General features: G+C 39.0%; 1 protein-coding gene across 3 annotated transcripts in view; it reads left to right on the top strand.

Moving 5' to 3' along the window:
- The window catches only part of sema3b (sema domain, immunoglobulin domain (Ig), short basic domain, secreted, (semaphorin) 3B), a 92,127-nt gene extending 77,924 nt beyond the window's left edge, over positions 1-14,203 (top strand). For all 3 annotated transcript variants that reach the window (XM_068330297.1, XM_068330298.1, XM_068330299.1), the window contains exons 5-18: positions 1,466-1,585; positions 2,036-2,129; positions 4,740-4,859; positions 4,973-5,115; positions 5,268-5,382; positions 5,817-5,886; positions 6,021-6,165; positions 6,464-6,683; positions 6,787-6,878; positions 7,038-7,079; positions 8,286-8,443; positions 8,586-8,641; positions 9,580-9,719; positions 10,016-14,203. In XM_068330297.1, coding sequence (XP_068186398.1) covers positions 1,466-1,585; positions 2,036-2,129; positions 4,740-4,859; positions 4,973-5,115; positions 5,268-5,382; positions 5,817-5,886; positions 6,021-6,165; positions 6,464-6,683; positions 6,787-6,878; positions 7,038-7,079; positions 8,286-8,443; positions 8,586-8,641; positions 9,580-9,719; positions 10,016-10,528 — 2,028 coding nt within the window. In that variant the 3' untranslated portion in view covers positions 10,529-14,203. The remainder of the gene's footprint in view (positions 1-1,465; positions 1,586-2,035; positions 2,130-4,739; positions 4,860-4,972; positions 5,116-5,267; positions 5,383-5,816; positions 5,887-6,020; positions 6,166-6,463; positions 6,684-6,786; positions 6,879-7,037; positions 7,080-8,285; positions 8,444-8,585; positions 8,642-9,579; positions 9,720-10,015) is intronic.
- Positions 14,204-15,735: the final 1,532 nt, after the last annotated feature.

Here is a 15,735-nt window from a genome sequence, read left to right as displayed (position 1 = left end):
AAGGGGAGACATTTATCCTGGCTCTGTCTACAGGTATATGTTGCATAATCTACCAATTAAAACCACAAAGACTTATTAGCTAACATGTTATACCACTTATTTTAATCAACCCAAAAGCAGAAATATAAAAATTGATTAATTAACAGAGATTCTGCAGTTTGAGTCTAAAAAATCAATCTCCTAACTCCCTCCCAAACCAATCATTTGAGTTTGGGAGGTTTGGTTCTGTCTGAGGTCCATCAAGCCTTGCAAACCTTAACCTGAGTAAATTTAAACAATGAATCAAGGATCCACAGAAATGGCAACACATGGTACAGAAACGTAATCCCCGCAAATTAATTATAAACCTCTGGTACAACTTTATAAAAATGATATTCTTTGGATAACATTGTACTTAATTTAAATATTATGTTAAATACTTTTCATGTATTCATAACATCATACTGTACTCCTAGTAAATGTGTTAAATGCTTTCATTAGCCTATAAAAAATAGATGTTGTGAGCCACTTTGCTTCAATGAGCTTTGCCCTTTTGGTTTTTTCTTGTTTGGTCTGTTTGTGTAATTTATTTCTTTTTCGTCATTTAATTTTCAGCTTGTGTTCAGACAATGTCAATGTGTTATAAACATGAACAACATGTATCCTGTGGGTAGTATCACAAAAAAATTTATTATATCTTTGGGTGTCACGGGCTTGTGATGGAGGTTCATATCACACGCACACACACACATACACACACACATGCACGCACGTACACATGCACCCAGGACATAAAGGGCACAAAAACAATGAGCTGGATGTGGAGCTGAGGACTCGACAGTGTTGTCACAAGCAAGACTGGGAGGGAGAAGCTATGAGAGGAATGTTCGTTACTAAGCCGAAAGAGAAAGAGGGCCCAACTTTTATTCAATCTCGGATTAACTGTGTGTGTTTTTCATGTTAGCTTGCTGTTATACATTTAAATGTCACACCTAACAAAAGACAAATTCATTGTATTTTTTCCTAGGCATATTAGCAGTATAATTGGAGTTATTAAAAGGTCAGTCCCTTCATTAAAGTATTTTAAAGCAATTTATATATATATATATATATATATATATATATATATATATATATATATATATATATATATATATATATATATATATATATATATATATATATATATATATATTAATATTTCTCCTCTGCTTGATAATATTATGAAGAAGAATTTACATCATGCATGTAGGGAAAGACCGTCTTTCATTGATAAACAGATCGACATGCTTTATTTAAAAATACATAATTAAAGAACAGAGTTCACCAAAGTGCAGTACAGACAAAATGAAAACCACAAGGCTTACAATCAAAAGCAATAAGGCCTCCAGAATATGAGGTAATCTCATAGATGGTAAAAAGCCAAAGAGTCAAAACGGAATAAAGCAGAATATAAAAATTTTCTGTATATGTGTGTATCTTTCAGTCTGACTGTGTGAACTACGTGAAGATCATGCACCACTACAACCGCACCCACCTCTACACCTGTGGAACCGGAGCCTTTCATCCAACGTGTGCCTTCATAGAAGTGGGAAACCGGATGGAGGTGAGGGGGTTGAAAACCATTAGCAACACACACAACCTGCTAAACTTCAGTACATCAGAAGCTCTAAATGCTGTATCCTTCGTTTATTCTTACCTGCTCAAACAGACAATCTAAAAACTGCTAAAAAGATAATTGTGTTTGGATGTAGGAATTTATGTACATAGAAACACTCCAGGAGAGAAGCTCATCTGATAATCATAAGTTACTCATGCTTGGAAAAACTAGCACTACACAACTGGCTGAAAGAAAACTGGAAACGAGACTGATCCCGCATGAAGTAAATCACGTCAAAGGCGTTGTTAATTTATCATGCGTTGCTCAAGGCTCCATAACGCTGTCAAAAACAAAGCTCAAACATTACACAAGAAATAATTTTATGATTAAAACAAAGGACAAAAATAATTGAAAGCATGATCCCATCTTATATCTGATTCCCTCTATCTCCTTCAGGACCATGTGTTCAGGATCGACCCCTCCAAGGTGGAGGATGGGAAGGGAAAAAGTCCATATGATCCTCATCACAATGCTGCATCTGTCCTCGTTGGTGAGTGGACCAACAACTTTTTATAAAACAGTTGACTTGTGTTTTACTTAAGGGTGACAATGGGATGATTTGAAACCATAAAACTGATCTCTTCATTTTCCAACTTCTTCAAGACTAGACTAAAGTAGTCTAGACTCATTATTAGGGTTGAGCTGTGTACTCATTTCAGACGAGTATCCGGTACGGATAACGCATTTTTGACGAGTATGAGCAGGCTACAAGTAAAACATGTCAATACTCTTGCTCATTCATTCATTTTCCTGACCGCTTCATCCGCTTGCGTGGTTCACAGGGAGCTGAAGTCAATCGCGGCAGGTATTGCTGAAGGAAAATCCTCAGAAATTACTGTCTTCATGCTCTGTGATTGGCCAATCACACACAGCGCCGCCCCTCCCTACAGAGACACGTCAGACGTCACTGCAGACAGAGTGTCGCTGCCCCACTCTCGCATACACACAAAGACATTGACTGATCTCTCTGTGCGTGGCTTCACTGTAGCTCATGTTGCTATCCTTTTCTACAGCTTGTCTATATTTCGGTCTATTTAAGGTTACTTGGTGAACTTGTTTCTTGTTTTGTTTTGTTGCGTGTACGCTGTGCATTTGACCAGACAGAGCTGAATACTGCTTGTGTCGCATCGGTCAACGTCTCGCTGCGGTCTTTTTTTTTTTTTTACCTGCCTGCTCCTAGTTTGACACCATCTCACTTCAGTTCAAATTAATAATTTATGTACTCTATAGATGTTTTAACTGTCACATACCACGCGTGCACGCACACACACAGGCGTGCTCTCTCTACCTCTCTCTGTTCCTCTCACACAGTCACTCAGTCACAAAAATATATGCACAAATAATCACACAAAAACACACGTGCACACGCCTTAATAAACTTTGTTTAGCTTTGCTTGACTAAAAAATGACAAGAACATTAGGTGGTAAAAATAAATAAAAAAAGGTTTAATCATAAAATTAAAAAAATTAAAAAAAGAAAAAAAATATGAAGTTGTGTTGAGTATAACAATTCTTGTTCATGCATGCTTTGTTGTTCATAATTTCCTTTTGCATGCGTTGTATTCATTAATGCAGTTCATGTTCTGAGTTCATAAAAAACTTGTTCTGTAAATAATTCCTTTACTATTGTGATCAAAAGCATTGAATCTCAGTTCTGGGGCTGTTTTGTAAATATTCATTCAAACACTTAAGAATATTTATGTTCTGAGTTTATAAAAAGCTTGTTCTGCAAATAGTTCTCTTACTTTTGTGATCAAAAACATTTATTTGAATCTCAATTTTGAGGCTGCTCTTTAAATAGTTTTAAAATAAGCAATAAATATTGCAACATCTGATCAATTCACATCAATTTCAGACTTTAAGCCACACCCATTCCAGGTCAAACCACACCCACTTCCAGTTTAAGTCCCGCCCATTCCGGGTACAGATACAGATAATTTAGATAGTTGAAAAGATACAGGTACAGATAGTGGTGTACTCGCTCATCCCTACTTATTATATCTAGACTAATGCTGTCAGACGATTAAAAAAAAATCTAATTAATTACAGGATTTGTAATTAATTAATCCAATTTTAATATCATGCCTGCTAAAGGCCCCCAAATAAAGAATTTGAATTCTAGGGCATTACAAAATTGTAGTGCATGACTAATCAATAGAGTGCACCAAGAAGAGAAGATTTGAAATCCACATTTTTATTGGTTAAATGTGCTTTATAAATGAAATTCAAAAGAAAAAAGGCCAAGCACATCAGAAAACCAATTAGCCCAGGTGCATTTCTCAAAAATGACATATGAATACAGTTAAATAAAATTCAGACATAAAATAAGGCTGAGTCTCAAATAGGCACATAAGCAGACTCTCAATCAAAATGAATACTAAAGCTGACTAAATACAGAAATTCAAAATGAATAGTATAACATGCCTCTAAATAAGGCAAATTACATAGCAAGATGCCAACAGGCTTTTCCTTTACAAAGGTAAGCTAACGTTCAGCTCTGTGTCCTTGACATGTTTTGCATTTTAATGAAGCTGCTTCGGTGATATGAAAATTCTCTTTTACAAAAGGTACAAATTAATAATAATGATAATAATGGATTACATTTATATAGCGCTTTTCTGGACACTCAAAGACGCTTTACATCGGATCCATTATTCATTTACTCCTCTTTCATACTTGGTGATGGTAACTACGTGTGTAGCCACAGCTGCCCTGGGGCAGACTGACGGAGGCGTTTAAAGCGCAGAATCACTGCGTTTTTGTTGAATAGTCTCGTCTTTGTTCTTTTTATAAATAAACTTTCCACCCAAAGGTACGACTGGACTTGCCTCGCTCTCCTGTGTCGCGTCCATCTCTGTTGTCGTCACTCTGCTTTTGACTAGTGGCGCAGGTTCGAAGTGACGTCACTGCAGCCTAGGGGTCTCTCAGTGGGCCAAATTTAAAATGCTTGCGCATTGACTTGCTACTCGCGATTTATTGCGTTAATTTTTATAGCGCGTTAATTTTCAGCGTAATTAATTAATCTAATTAACGTGTTAAAGTGACAGCCCTAATCTAGACATAAATGAACTGCAAGCTGTTGATTTATTTGATCTCCCAGGTGATGAGCTATATGCAGGCGTGGCTACTGACTTAATGGGACGGGACTTCACCATCTTCAGGAGCTTGGGGAAACGTCCCTCCATCCGCACTGAACAGCACGACTCACGCTGGCTCAATGGTCTGTTAAATTGTGTATATGAGTATTTTTAGTTTGTATTCTAACTGCAACATATTTTTGAATGAAACACATGTTTGAATTTAAGTGACCGTGTTCCTCTTTGTTTGAAACAGAACCAAAGTTTGTTGGCTCATTTTGGGTCCCAGAAAGTGAAAACCCTGATGATGACAAGGTGTTCTTCTTCTTTCGTGAGACGGCAGTGGAGGCTCAAGGACTGGGAAAATCCACTTACTCCCGAATCGGACAACTTTGCAGGGTGACTGATTTGGTTTGGTTATTTAACAGATTGGAGACATAGTCTATGTAAAACGTATTTAATGGTGAAAGGGGCAGCTTCCCATTAATAGAGATTGTGCCTCCTTTATTTAAACTTTCAAAGTTTAATTTAAAGTCAATTTTTTTGACCAGAATGACATGGGTGGTCAGAGAAGTCTGGTGAATAAGTGGACGACATTCCTCAAGACTCGCTTGATCTGCTCTGTACCAGGAGCCGATGGCAGCGATACATACTTCGATGAGCTCCGTAAGTTTTGATTTTGATATTTTTGCACGTTTGAATAGATTTGGTTATGCCAAAAGTGAATTCATGCAGAACTCTGAATTAATTAATCACCATCATGTCACATACTGTATCACAGACAAACATCAAATATCCTGCTTTATCTGTTTTTTGATTAATTGTTCTGATGTGGTTCTGGGCAATATACACTATATATAGATAAATCTTATCATGACAAAGTGAAAAAACTAACCGATGAGTAGAAATTTCTAAAACCTGAAATTTAGCAAGTTATTTCTAAACATGATTGGATTTTGTTCCGTGTCATGACCTACACTTTAAAGTTAAAACTTCTTTTGAAAGCAGGTAGACATGGTCACAGGGCTTTGCTTATCTATCAACCTTTGACCACTGGACCACAATACCTGACCTTAGTGCTTGTGTGTGTCTGTCCTCAGGCGATGTTTTCCTGTTGCAGACAAGGGACAGAAAAAACCCTCTGGTCTACGCTGTCTTCTCAACTTCCAGGTCAGAGTCCATTTGTGTGTGTGTGTGTGTGTGTGTGTGTGTACGCGTGCATGTGTTTGTGTGTGTATACGTGTGTGGGTGCATGTGGATGGGTGTGTTGATGTTTCTAACCCAGCTTCCCTGTCCCCCAGCAGCAGTGTATTTAAAGGCTCAGCTGTGTGTCTCTACTCCATGAATGACATCCGGAGGGCCTTCCTGGGGCCCTTTGCTCACAAAGAGGGGCCCAACTATCAGTGGGTCCCATTCCAGGGAAAAGTTCCTTATCCTCGCCCAGGAATGGTATGTGTCTAACAGTCAGGACCCATCCATAGAGTAAAGTAGGAGCAGCTAAATGCACTGAAAACTACCTGCTTTAAATCAAATCACACATGTCAATCAGGGCTGTGGTTGGATTAAATAAATCAAGATGATGGCTGCTTTTCTCTGAATATAGGCAGAAGCTATTTGTAAAGGATCATTTTGTACTGTTTTCCATTATCTATATGCAGATGGGCTTTTATATATATTTGGACAAGCAACTTCACTTCAAATACACATTACATAGATTACTTAAAACAGATGTATTGTCTTCCATTAGTGTCCCAGCAAGACATTTGGAAGTTTTGAATCCACAAAAGGTTTCCCAGATGATGTGATTCAGTTTGCACGTCACCACCCTCTGATGTTCAACCCAGTCTACCCCATGAGCCGACGGCCTGTCTTTGTCAGGACTAACGTGGAGTACAGCTTCACACAGATCGCTGTGGACAGAGTCGGCGCCGCCGATGGACAATATGATGTCATGTTTATTGGCACAGGTGAATGGCTCGTTTTCACTTATGACTTGTGATCTGATGAAGTATTTAAACATAAAATCAATGATCCTGTTAGTGAGCTGATGGACTGTGATTCTGATTTAAGACAAAGGGACAGTACTTAAGGTGATCAATGTCCCCAAGGAGAGTTGGAACAACATGGAAGAACTTCTGTTGGAGGAGCTGGAGGTGTTCAAAGTAAGAAAATCATTATAATGCTAAATGCTCGAGGATAGAAATACTTATCCAGGACATATGTCAAGTAGAGATATGCGGTAATTCAAGAATGTTTTATTGCATTTCATAAGTGATGTTGATCTTTGTAAAATGTCAATTTGTTTCATATTTTCTCCTCAGGATGCTTCATCCATCATCAACATCCAAATCTCCTCAAAACGAGTATGTTTGTTTTTATGCTGCTACTTTTCTAGAAACTATTTCACTGATGCCTCTGTCATGACGGTTGGGGTATGGACCCAAATGCAGGACACCATAGGCAGATTCTTTGTCTATGGTTTTAATTATAACTAGAAACTTAATTACATACACGGGCAGGAAGGCAAACAGAATGCAGGCAGAACAAGTCAGGGACGAAACAGAACCTCAGGAACTAAACTACAGGAGAAGACCTCAGAAAAACATACCAGCAAAGAGCTCTGACCAAACTTGGCTTAAGAAGCCTCATGGTGATTACATCAATCGAGTTCAGGTGAGAAGTCCAGCAACGGGCGCGGTGATGAGCAGCAATGTGGAGAGGACCTATCTATCCATCTATCTATCTATCTATCTATCTATCTATCTATCTATCTATCTATCTATCTATCTATCTATCTATCTATCTATCTATCTATCTATCTATCTATCTATCTATCTATCTATCTATCTATCTATCTATCTATCTATCTATCTATCTATCTATCTATCTATCTATCTATCTATCTATCTATCTATCTATCTATCTATCAATCATAATAATAATGGATTAGATTTATGTAGCGCATTTCTGGAAACACTCAAAGTCACTTACATTGGATCCATTAGTCATTCACTCCTCATTTGTACTTGGTGATGGTAAACTACGTTAGTAGCCACAGCTGCCCTGGGGCAGACTGACGGAGGCGTGGCTGCCAATCTGCACCTTCGGCCCCTCCGACCACCACCGGAACAATCACATTCACACACCAGCAAGTGTCCCACTGGAGGCAAGGAGGTTAAAGTGTCTTGCCCAAGGACACAACGACAAATGACTCAGAGCGGGAATCGAACCGCCGATCTTGAATCATTGGACGACCTGCCACTGAGCCACGGTCGCCTCTAACTATCAATCGATCGATCGATAGATAGAGAGAAATGTATATAAATGTATTCATGTTAATTTTAGATGCTGTACTACAAAAGCTTTTTTTTGCTCATTGCTCATCAAATTGTTGACACATTTTAATATGTGACACCCCTAATACCACTATTAGGGGTGTCAAAAAGGGCAAATCTCGTCACAGAAGGGTGGATGTTAGATTTAACATATTAAGTCCAAACTGGCTTTGCACTATGGTATGAAAATAGTCCTGAAAGCTCCTTTCAAGTGTGTTCCTTCTGTGCTCACAGCAACAGCTGTATCTGGGCTCAGCTACAGGCATCGCCCAGGTTCCCCTTCACCGCTGCAGTGTCTATGGAAAGGCCTGTGCTGAGTGCTGCCTCGCCAGAGACCCGTACTGTGCATGGGATGGAACGTCCTGCACTCGCTACCTGCCAAACACAAAGAGGTGTGTGAATGAAACTTTAATGATATACACCACATGATGGTTCAGTGCACAGTGGACACAAATACGCTATTTATGTAAGTACTTTATGTAAGTATTTAATATAATAATAACACGACAAACTATCCACTGGCAACTTTTGCAGACGTTTCCGAAGACAAGATGTGAGGAATGGAGACCCCAACACCCTGTGCTCTGGAGGTATTACTGAAATTGTCTCTGTTGTTTGAAATCAAGCTAAGAAAGCTCTGGTATATTCACTGAATAAGAACAAAACTTCACTATGAGTCACAGAGAATCTCCACATCCATTATCTCACTGCCTTTATGCCACAGTGTCATAAATTCTCTCTCCCTCGTGTCATTGGTCCCCAGGAGACCACTATGCAAGCGTTCTATGACTATCTGTATGTCATCTGCATAAACAAGTCCAGCTACTCGCTCCGTGAGAAAGGCAATTCCATTGCGTGTCATGCAAATTGGGTTGCTGGGAATTGATTGTCTTGCATGACACTGATCTTCCCCCAAGGCAGTTTGGCAGTTTATGCATTCCTGTTTCTCCACTATGGTTAAAATTTTAGAGATTTTAATAACAATAGGTCACATAGGTTACTCTTGCATGTTGCTGATACTTACAGTGTCACTAGAGTCTTCAAATGTTCAGATTGACATCAGATATTTACCTTTGCTCTTTTGGATGCCTCTATTAGTGATTGTGTTTCTGGCTGTCATTAGTCATCACTGAATGAAACTATCGCACAATTATTACATTTGTCTAATAACTAATGTTTTCTTGTGACCAATATATTCATTGGCAACATAAAACCTCAAAACCATGTACTTTTCCGGTCTTTATAAATATTAAAAACTGTCTTAAAGTAAATTTGTATGTCTTGGTCAAGCTCACATCAATTTGTTTCTGTTTCATATTACCTTGTCTGTCTCTGGTCCTCCCATCTATTTTGGTTTTCTTTCCCCATCTCACTTTGTTCTGTTCTTTCTGATTAGTCTTCACCCATCCCCTTTAATCGTTCCAATATTTACCTTTTTAGGACAGGCTTGGTATTAGTGAGAGAGTGACAGGGGTGAAGGTGTGCCACAGCACATTCACAATGTTCTTTTCTCTGCTGCCCCCTACAGATCACCATAAGTATCGCGTCACTGAGAGGAAGCTTTATGGAGTGGATGGAAGCAGCACTTTCTTGGAGTGTATCCCCAAATCCCTTCAGGCCAGGGTCACCTGGACCTTCCAGAAACATCCACAGAATCCACGAGAAGAGGTGAGGGAAAGAACATGTAATTACTAAGAAATCTGACATTGACTTTATCAGGAGTCACAGAAAAGTCTTACAGGGATGTGCATAACATATTACATGTTGGGATTCAAGAAAATTATGTTATAACGTAATAGATATGCCTAATCAGAGTGACAATGGGAATAAAGATTACACGTGCATGAGACTTTATTCAATGGTAGTAGTACTATTGTGGAATGCACACCTAAAATAATCTAAAATAAGTGATAGCAGTGTCCATTGATGTTACAACATTTTAAAGAACTTGTTTTGATTTCAAGGTGCGTCTCGATGATCGCATCCTCCAGACAGATAGAGGTCTTCTGATCCGCCGCGTTCTGAAGAGAGACATCGGCAATTACCAGTGCCATGCTATGGAGCATGGCTTCACCCAGACTTTATTAGTAATTACCTTGGAAGTCATACCTTCAGTATCATCATCAGCCTCCACCTTACCTTCTGATGTCCCCACACGCTTAGACCCCCGAAGTGGAAGTGGATCCCCGATGACCAATCAAAAACTTTGGTATCGGGACTTCATGCAGTTGGTGGACCACCCTAACCTGAGCACCGTTGACCAGATTTGTGAGCAAGTTTGGGCACGGAAGAATGGTGGCGTTGACCAAGTAGACAAAAGTTTTTCTGCTTCAGGAAAAGACATTCCCCCTCTGAGCTCTGCGGCTCGCCCAGCTAACAAGAAGTGGAAGCATCTTCAAGAGATAAGAAAGGGGAGAAACCGTCGGACCCATGACGGGAAACAAAATCCTAGGGCGCCTCGCAGTGCAGGGGAATAACAACAAGGTGTAAACAATGGAGGGAGAAAAGAATGACTGATACAAGGAGAAAGGAGAAGAATACATGAGAAAGACTGAGTGGCTATGAACTCAAGGAGGTGTTCCCACATGCAGATACACTCACACACAAAGCTCATTCAGACACACAACACCTCCTCTATTGTGTATATTTATCTATGAATTCCCTTTGTCTGTGGTTTCCCGATCTCTAAAACCCCATTTCCCCTGCCAGCCCCTGCATGTTCTGCCTTAAGGTCTCAACTGATGCTGCACGATCCCTTTGCATTGTTTCACTAGCATAGAACAGAAACAGGTACTAAACCTTACAATCACCTGTCATTCCTCTGTCGCTCACTCTATATGGAGAGTGGCTTCACAACCAGGAATACCAAATCCTTTGTTGGGTGTTTATAGTTTGTCTTCTAAGTGATAGCAACACTTGATATGTAGGTGACTAATTACTGGTAGTGTGAACATCTTCTCTTTAAACAATACCACTCAGAACAAAAACAGCCCCAAGGTTTTGGATGAACATTTGTCACCAGTTTTATACCAGCACAGAAAAATGATGAACTAAGCTGTGGAACGGGAAGGAATCAAGAGAAGGATCATACTGGAAAGTAATGTTCTTGAACTGGAAAGCATTTTACTGTTTATATGTAGTTGCACAAGCGTGCAGAGAAACATTTTTTATATGTTATTTCTACATAAACAGATGAATTGATCACCTTCCTGTTGTGCTTTTGTTGCACAATTACAGTAACCTCACTTTTCAAGTGATTTTGTGTGCATTTTACATAATCCAGTCACTGAACAGGAGACACCAGCAGCATGGGGCAGAATGTCTCAGAAATGGTTCTACATTATGTTAAGATTTAAAATAGTTTCCTTGGGCACATACGGCATGTTACAGAAAAAAATACAATGCAAAGCAGATATATTTACTGGCAGAAGAAGAAGATTCCATGATGTGAGAGAAACCTGCAATGTTTACAGTAAACAGATAAAACTGGAGTAGAAAGAAAGTCATCTCTTCCCAAACAAGACCGAACATGAACATGAACATGAACATGAACATGTTACGTGCATGATATTTTTATGACTTTTTGGATTCTAAAGGTACTTCTATTTCCTGCTCCTTTTACACTTTCCTTCCATATGTTTGTGATGAACACACACACACACACACACACACACACACACACACACACACACACACACACACACACACACACACACACACACACACATGCACACGCACAACACGTATTTTCTGGACTATAAGCCGCTACTTTTTTCTGAAGTTTTGAACCATGCGGCTTATACAGTACAAAGGTGCGGCTATTCTGTGGATTTTTTTTCCACCACTCGTGGCGTTCTAACTGGAATTGGACTCAAAATAGATAAAAAATCAATGCAAACAAGAATAGCCTGCGCTACTTTTTCTTTAATTATTTTCAAATCCTCGCCCCTTTATCATGGAAACCACATGAAGTTCGAAGTTCAATGCAAGTTTTAAGTTGAAGGCCATCGAGCTTGCTATCCAGGAAGGAAACCACGCTGCTGCACGCAAGCTTAGAGTCAATGAATCTATGGTGAGAAGTTGGATGCGGCAGCAGGAAGAGTAAATGCAATGCCAAAAGGAAAGCTTTCAGGAGACATAAAAGCAGGTGACCTGAACTTGAAAATATCCTGGAGGACTGGGTGACCACGCAGAGAGCAGGTAGATCTCACGCAAAATGAATATTGAAGATTTCAGAGCTGGGCTGTCATGGTGTTTCAGATTTATGAGACGTAAAAGCATGTCCATCAGGGCACAGACCACTCTATGTCAGCAACTTGTTTTTGTACAGTACAAAATCGTTCTGTACATGCATGAATATCTAATACTTCAATGTAGATATCTGTGGCTTATAGCCCGGTACAGCTTGCATATCTTTTTTTAATTTTTAAAATAGAGCGGATGCGGCTTATATACAGGTGCGGTCTATAGTCCAGAGAATACAGTATATATACAGTATATGGAAATAATATGAGATGATGAAGTGTGCCCTTGACCCTCGGTAGTGTAAAATGCACACAAATCTGTTATTTTGTGCTACCCACAATGCATTTTACTGTCTGCAAAATAATGATGTCAGCACCAAGAACTTTTCATCAGACTTTACACTGTTGGACTCACCTCTCAACATTGTATGGAAGTCATTTTTTACTCTTGCTGCTTGACAATGCCATCTCCTCCTAACAGACAAACATCACTGTCTTCCTTCTCTCTGTCTGTAGTCTGATCTTCCTTTGTGTATTATATTACCTGTAAAGAAACACTGTTGTCTGTGCTATCATTGTGTGTGTAGCTTGCCCCCTAGTGTCTATTTGTGTGTACTGGCTCAAATAAAGAGCCCTCCCATCTAATGATGTTTCATTATATCACAGTTTATCTGTATGAAAGAAAGCACCTGGCCTTGTAACATAACACTTGGATATAGATTTTGCATTCATAAAATGTCATGAATACTTTGTTTTTACAGTTTGTGTTGCTGTCACACAGTTCCTTAGGTTTTAAGGACATGAGTGCATTTGCTGTGTTCAAGAGTTCACACAGGCCCCAGTTACAATATAGCACAAACTTGGGTTTATGAGTGGGTTTTAGATGTATGGAATCATTGTCATTATTTATATAACTTCTTTATGGAGATGTAATTAACTCTTTAAACCAAACTGACTGGCATAAATAAAGGGGACACTCATTTTGTCACCGCAACCAAGATTTAAGGCAAAACTAAATTTAAATGTTAGAAGATGCTACCTTCCTTCAAGCTTGTGATGAAACCACAAAACATGGTTGATTCACTGAATGGGGATTAAATAAACTCAATGTGCATTCTTTTTTCTTCAGTAATAGTTTGGTAGTGATGTGAAATTTGGGTATCCCTTTTAAATCAGCAGTTTTCTTGTGCTTTTTTAAAATTGCATGACCAATATTAGTGACAAAAGCGTTCGACAATGGTGCGGTGGCGAGAAAGCAAGACAAAGGAAGCACAAGGTTGAATATTATTACTATTAATATGTGTATTTATGTGCAAAGATAAGCTGATATCTTGTGGTGGAATTTTTATTTTTCTTTATAAATGTAGATTTACGTCTGTATTCTGTCCTGCTGAAAAAGACTCATCGTCAAATGTTTGTTGGACATTACAGCCGATGGGATGTCTGCCTCTGAACACAGTGTCCGGTTAGGGTTCTATCTGGTCTCACAGCCCTCCAGTCAACTCACTTGTGGTGTCCATGCCATATGACGCACCCCTGTATTATAGCTTGCAAAGAGGTCTGTGTTTGTGTGTGTGAGAGTGTATTGTGTGTGTGTGTGTGTGTGCGTGTGAGAGAGAGAGAGAGAGAGAGAGCGAGAGAGAGAGAGAGAGAGAGAGAGAGAGAGAGAGAGAGAGAGAGAGAGAGAGAGAGAGAGAGAGAGAGAGAGAGAGAGAGAGAGAGAGAGAGAGAGAGAGAGAGAGAGAGAGAGAGAGATATCAGGGGAAAGCAAAGCTCTGTGCATGGTGGCAAGGTGAACTTTCAGTGGTTGAAGGCCAAAGTTAATGTGGTGCTCTGTCATGCTCTCAGAGGTCATTGTGAAATGTTGTGTCAGATTTTTTTGATTAACATAATAAAAATATGCAGTTACTTAAACATTTAATTCCTGATCATTTCTATAATGTGGGGGTGGGGGGTTTGTTGTTAATTAAAATGTAGCCACTACAATACTTTTTACAGTAATTACAAACATTTTTCTGTCAAAATAAAGAAAGGACAGTTGTCAGATTGATGTAATATTCTGACAACTGATGTAACAACATGTGTTTTGATCACATGGTGGGAGTCACACCACGATTTAACACTGAAATCTCCAGAACAACGACTTTTCTTAATTAAAAAAAAAGACCAGAAACAAACTTTGATCATTTCAAAAGTGATCAGTGTCTATCTGACACTCATTTATCACACTGCTCACAACATGTGAACTTCAGGGCAAAGGAGTTTATTCATCTAAAACAGAAGCGAAAATGACATCCCAGAATTCAACTACGATAAAATTAAACACAAACAGCTCAACAATTTTTCTGACAATGTGCTACCACTGGCTATCCTGTGGGCTGCAGAAGGTTAGGGGACAAACAAAAAAATACAAGTCATTATATACATTATATACATATATATATATATATATATATATATATATATATATATATATATATATATATATATAAAATGTATATAACGACTTGTATTTTTTTTTTAACGTAAAAACTTGTTTTGAACATTCATACCACTTATATTAGCTGTCAGTGCTGTATACTGTATTTTCCTACAGGAATTATTAATAGATATATGTATTTGATTGTTTATTTTTTATTTTTATATGCACGCACACACACACACACACACACACACACACACACACACACACACACACACACACACACACACACACACACACACACACACACAGTGTACTGCCATCACTAATATATACATGTTTTGCATACCTCCTTATTTTGTTGGCAGTTTTATTCACAGGCTTTCCGCAAAATGCCACACGCTTCAAACTCATGCCATCTGATATTTTAGCATCCAGTAGATGTCGTACTAGAGCAAATGAAGCCTCACAAATCTTCAAACCGCAGTGAACCAATTGGGATGAAAAGCTTCAATGCTTCATGGCGCTTCATCTGCACCTCACTAACTATACATGTACTTCCCAGGTAACATAATTTTAGAGTGTCATAACTGTTCCAACAATTTTCATGTTTTTGAGAAGAGAGTCCAAACAGAAGGAATGTTAGCTCTTTTTCCAATCTCATGATTAGTTAGCTTTATTTCTCCAGTTAGCCTGCTAACATTTATCTACGGCTTCACAATGCCCGCCCAGCGCAATCCATGAGTTACCAACACAAAGTCGTTATGTCACCATATTGATTTTTGACTACATTGGGTGGGCTTGTTTTATAATACCAATACATTTCTTTTCATATGTTTGGTATGAAGTCTAATATTATTGTTTTATTGTGGAATTTCCACTGGGTCCCACTAGTTTCACTTTCCATCCATCCATCCATCTTCAACCGCTTATCCGGGGCCAGGTCGCGGAGGCAACAGTGTCAGGAGGGATGCCCATACTTACCTCTCCCCAGACACCTCCTCCAGCTCCTCTGGGG

This window comes from Antennarius striatus, chromosome 2 (assembly GCF_040054535.1).
Source record: "Antennarius striatus isolate MH-2024 chromosome 2, ASM4005453v1, whole genome shotgun sequence".
In the NCBI taxonomy this organism is placed as follows: domain Eukaryota; kingdom Metazoa; phylum Chordata; class Actinopteri; order Lophiiformes; family Antennariidae; genus Antennarius; species Antennarius striatus.
The sequence above is the reverse complement of the archived record's forward strand: the minus strand, read 5'-3'. Positions and strand labels throughout refer to the sequence as shown.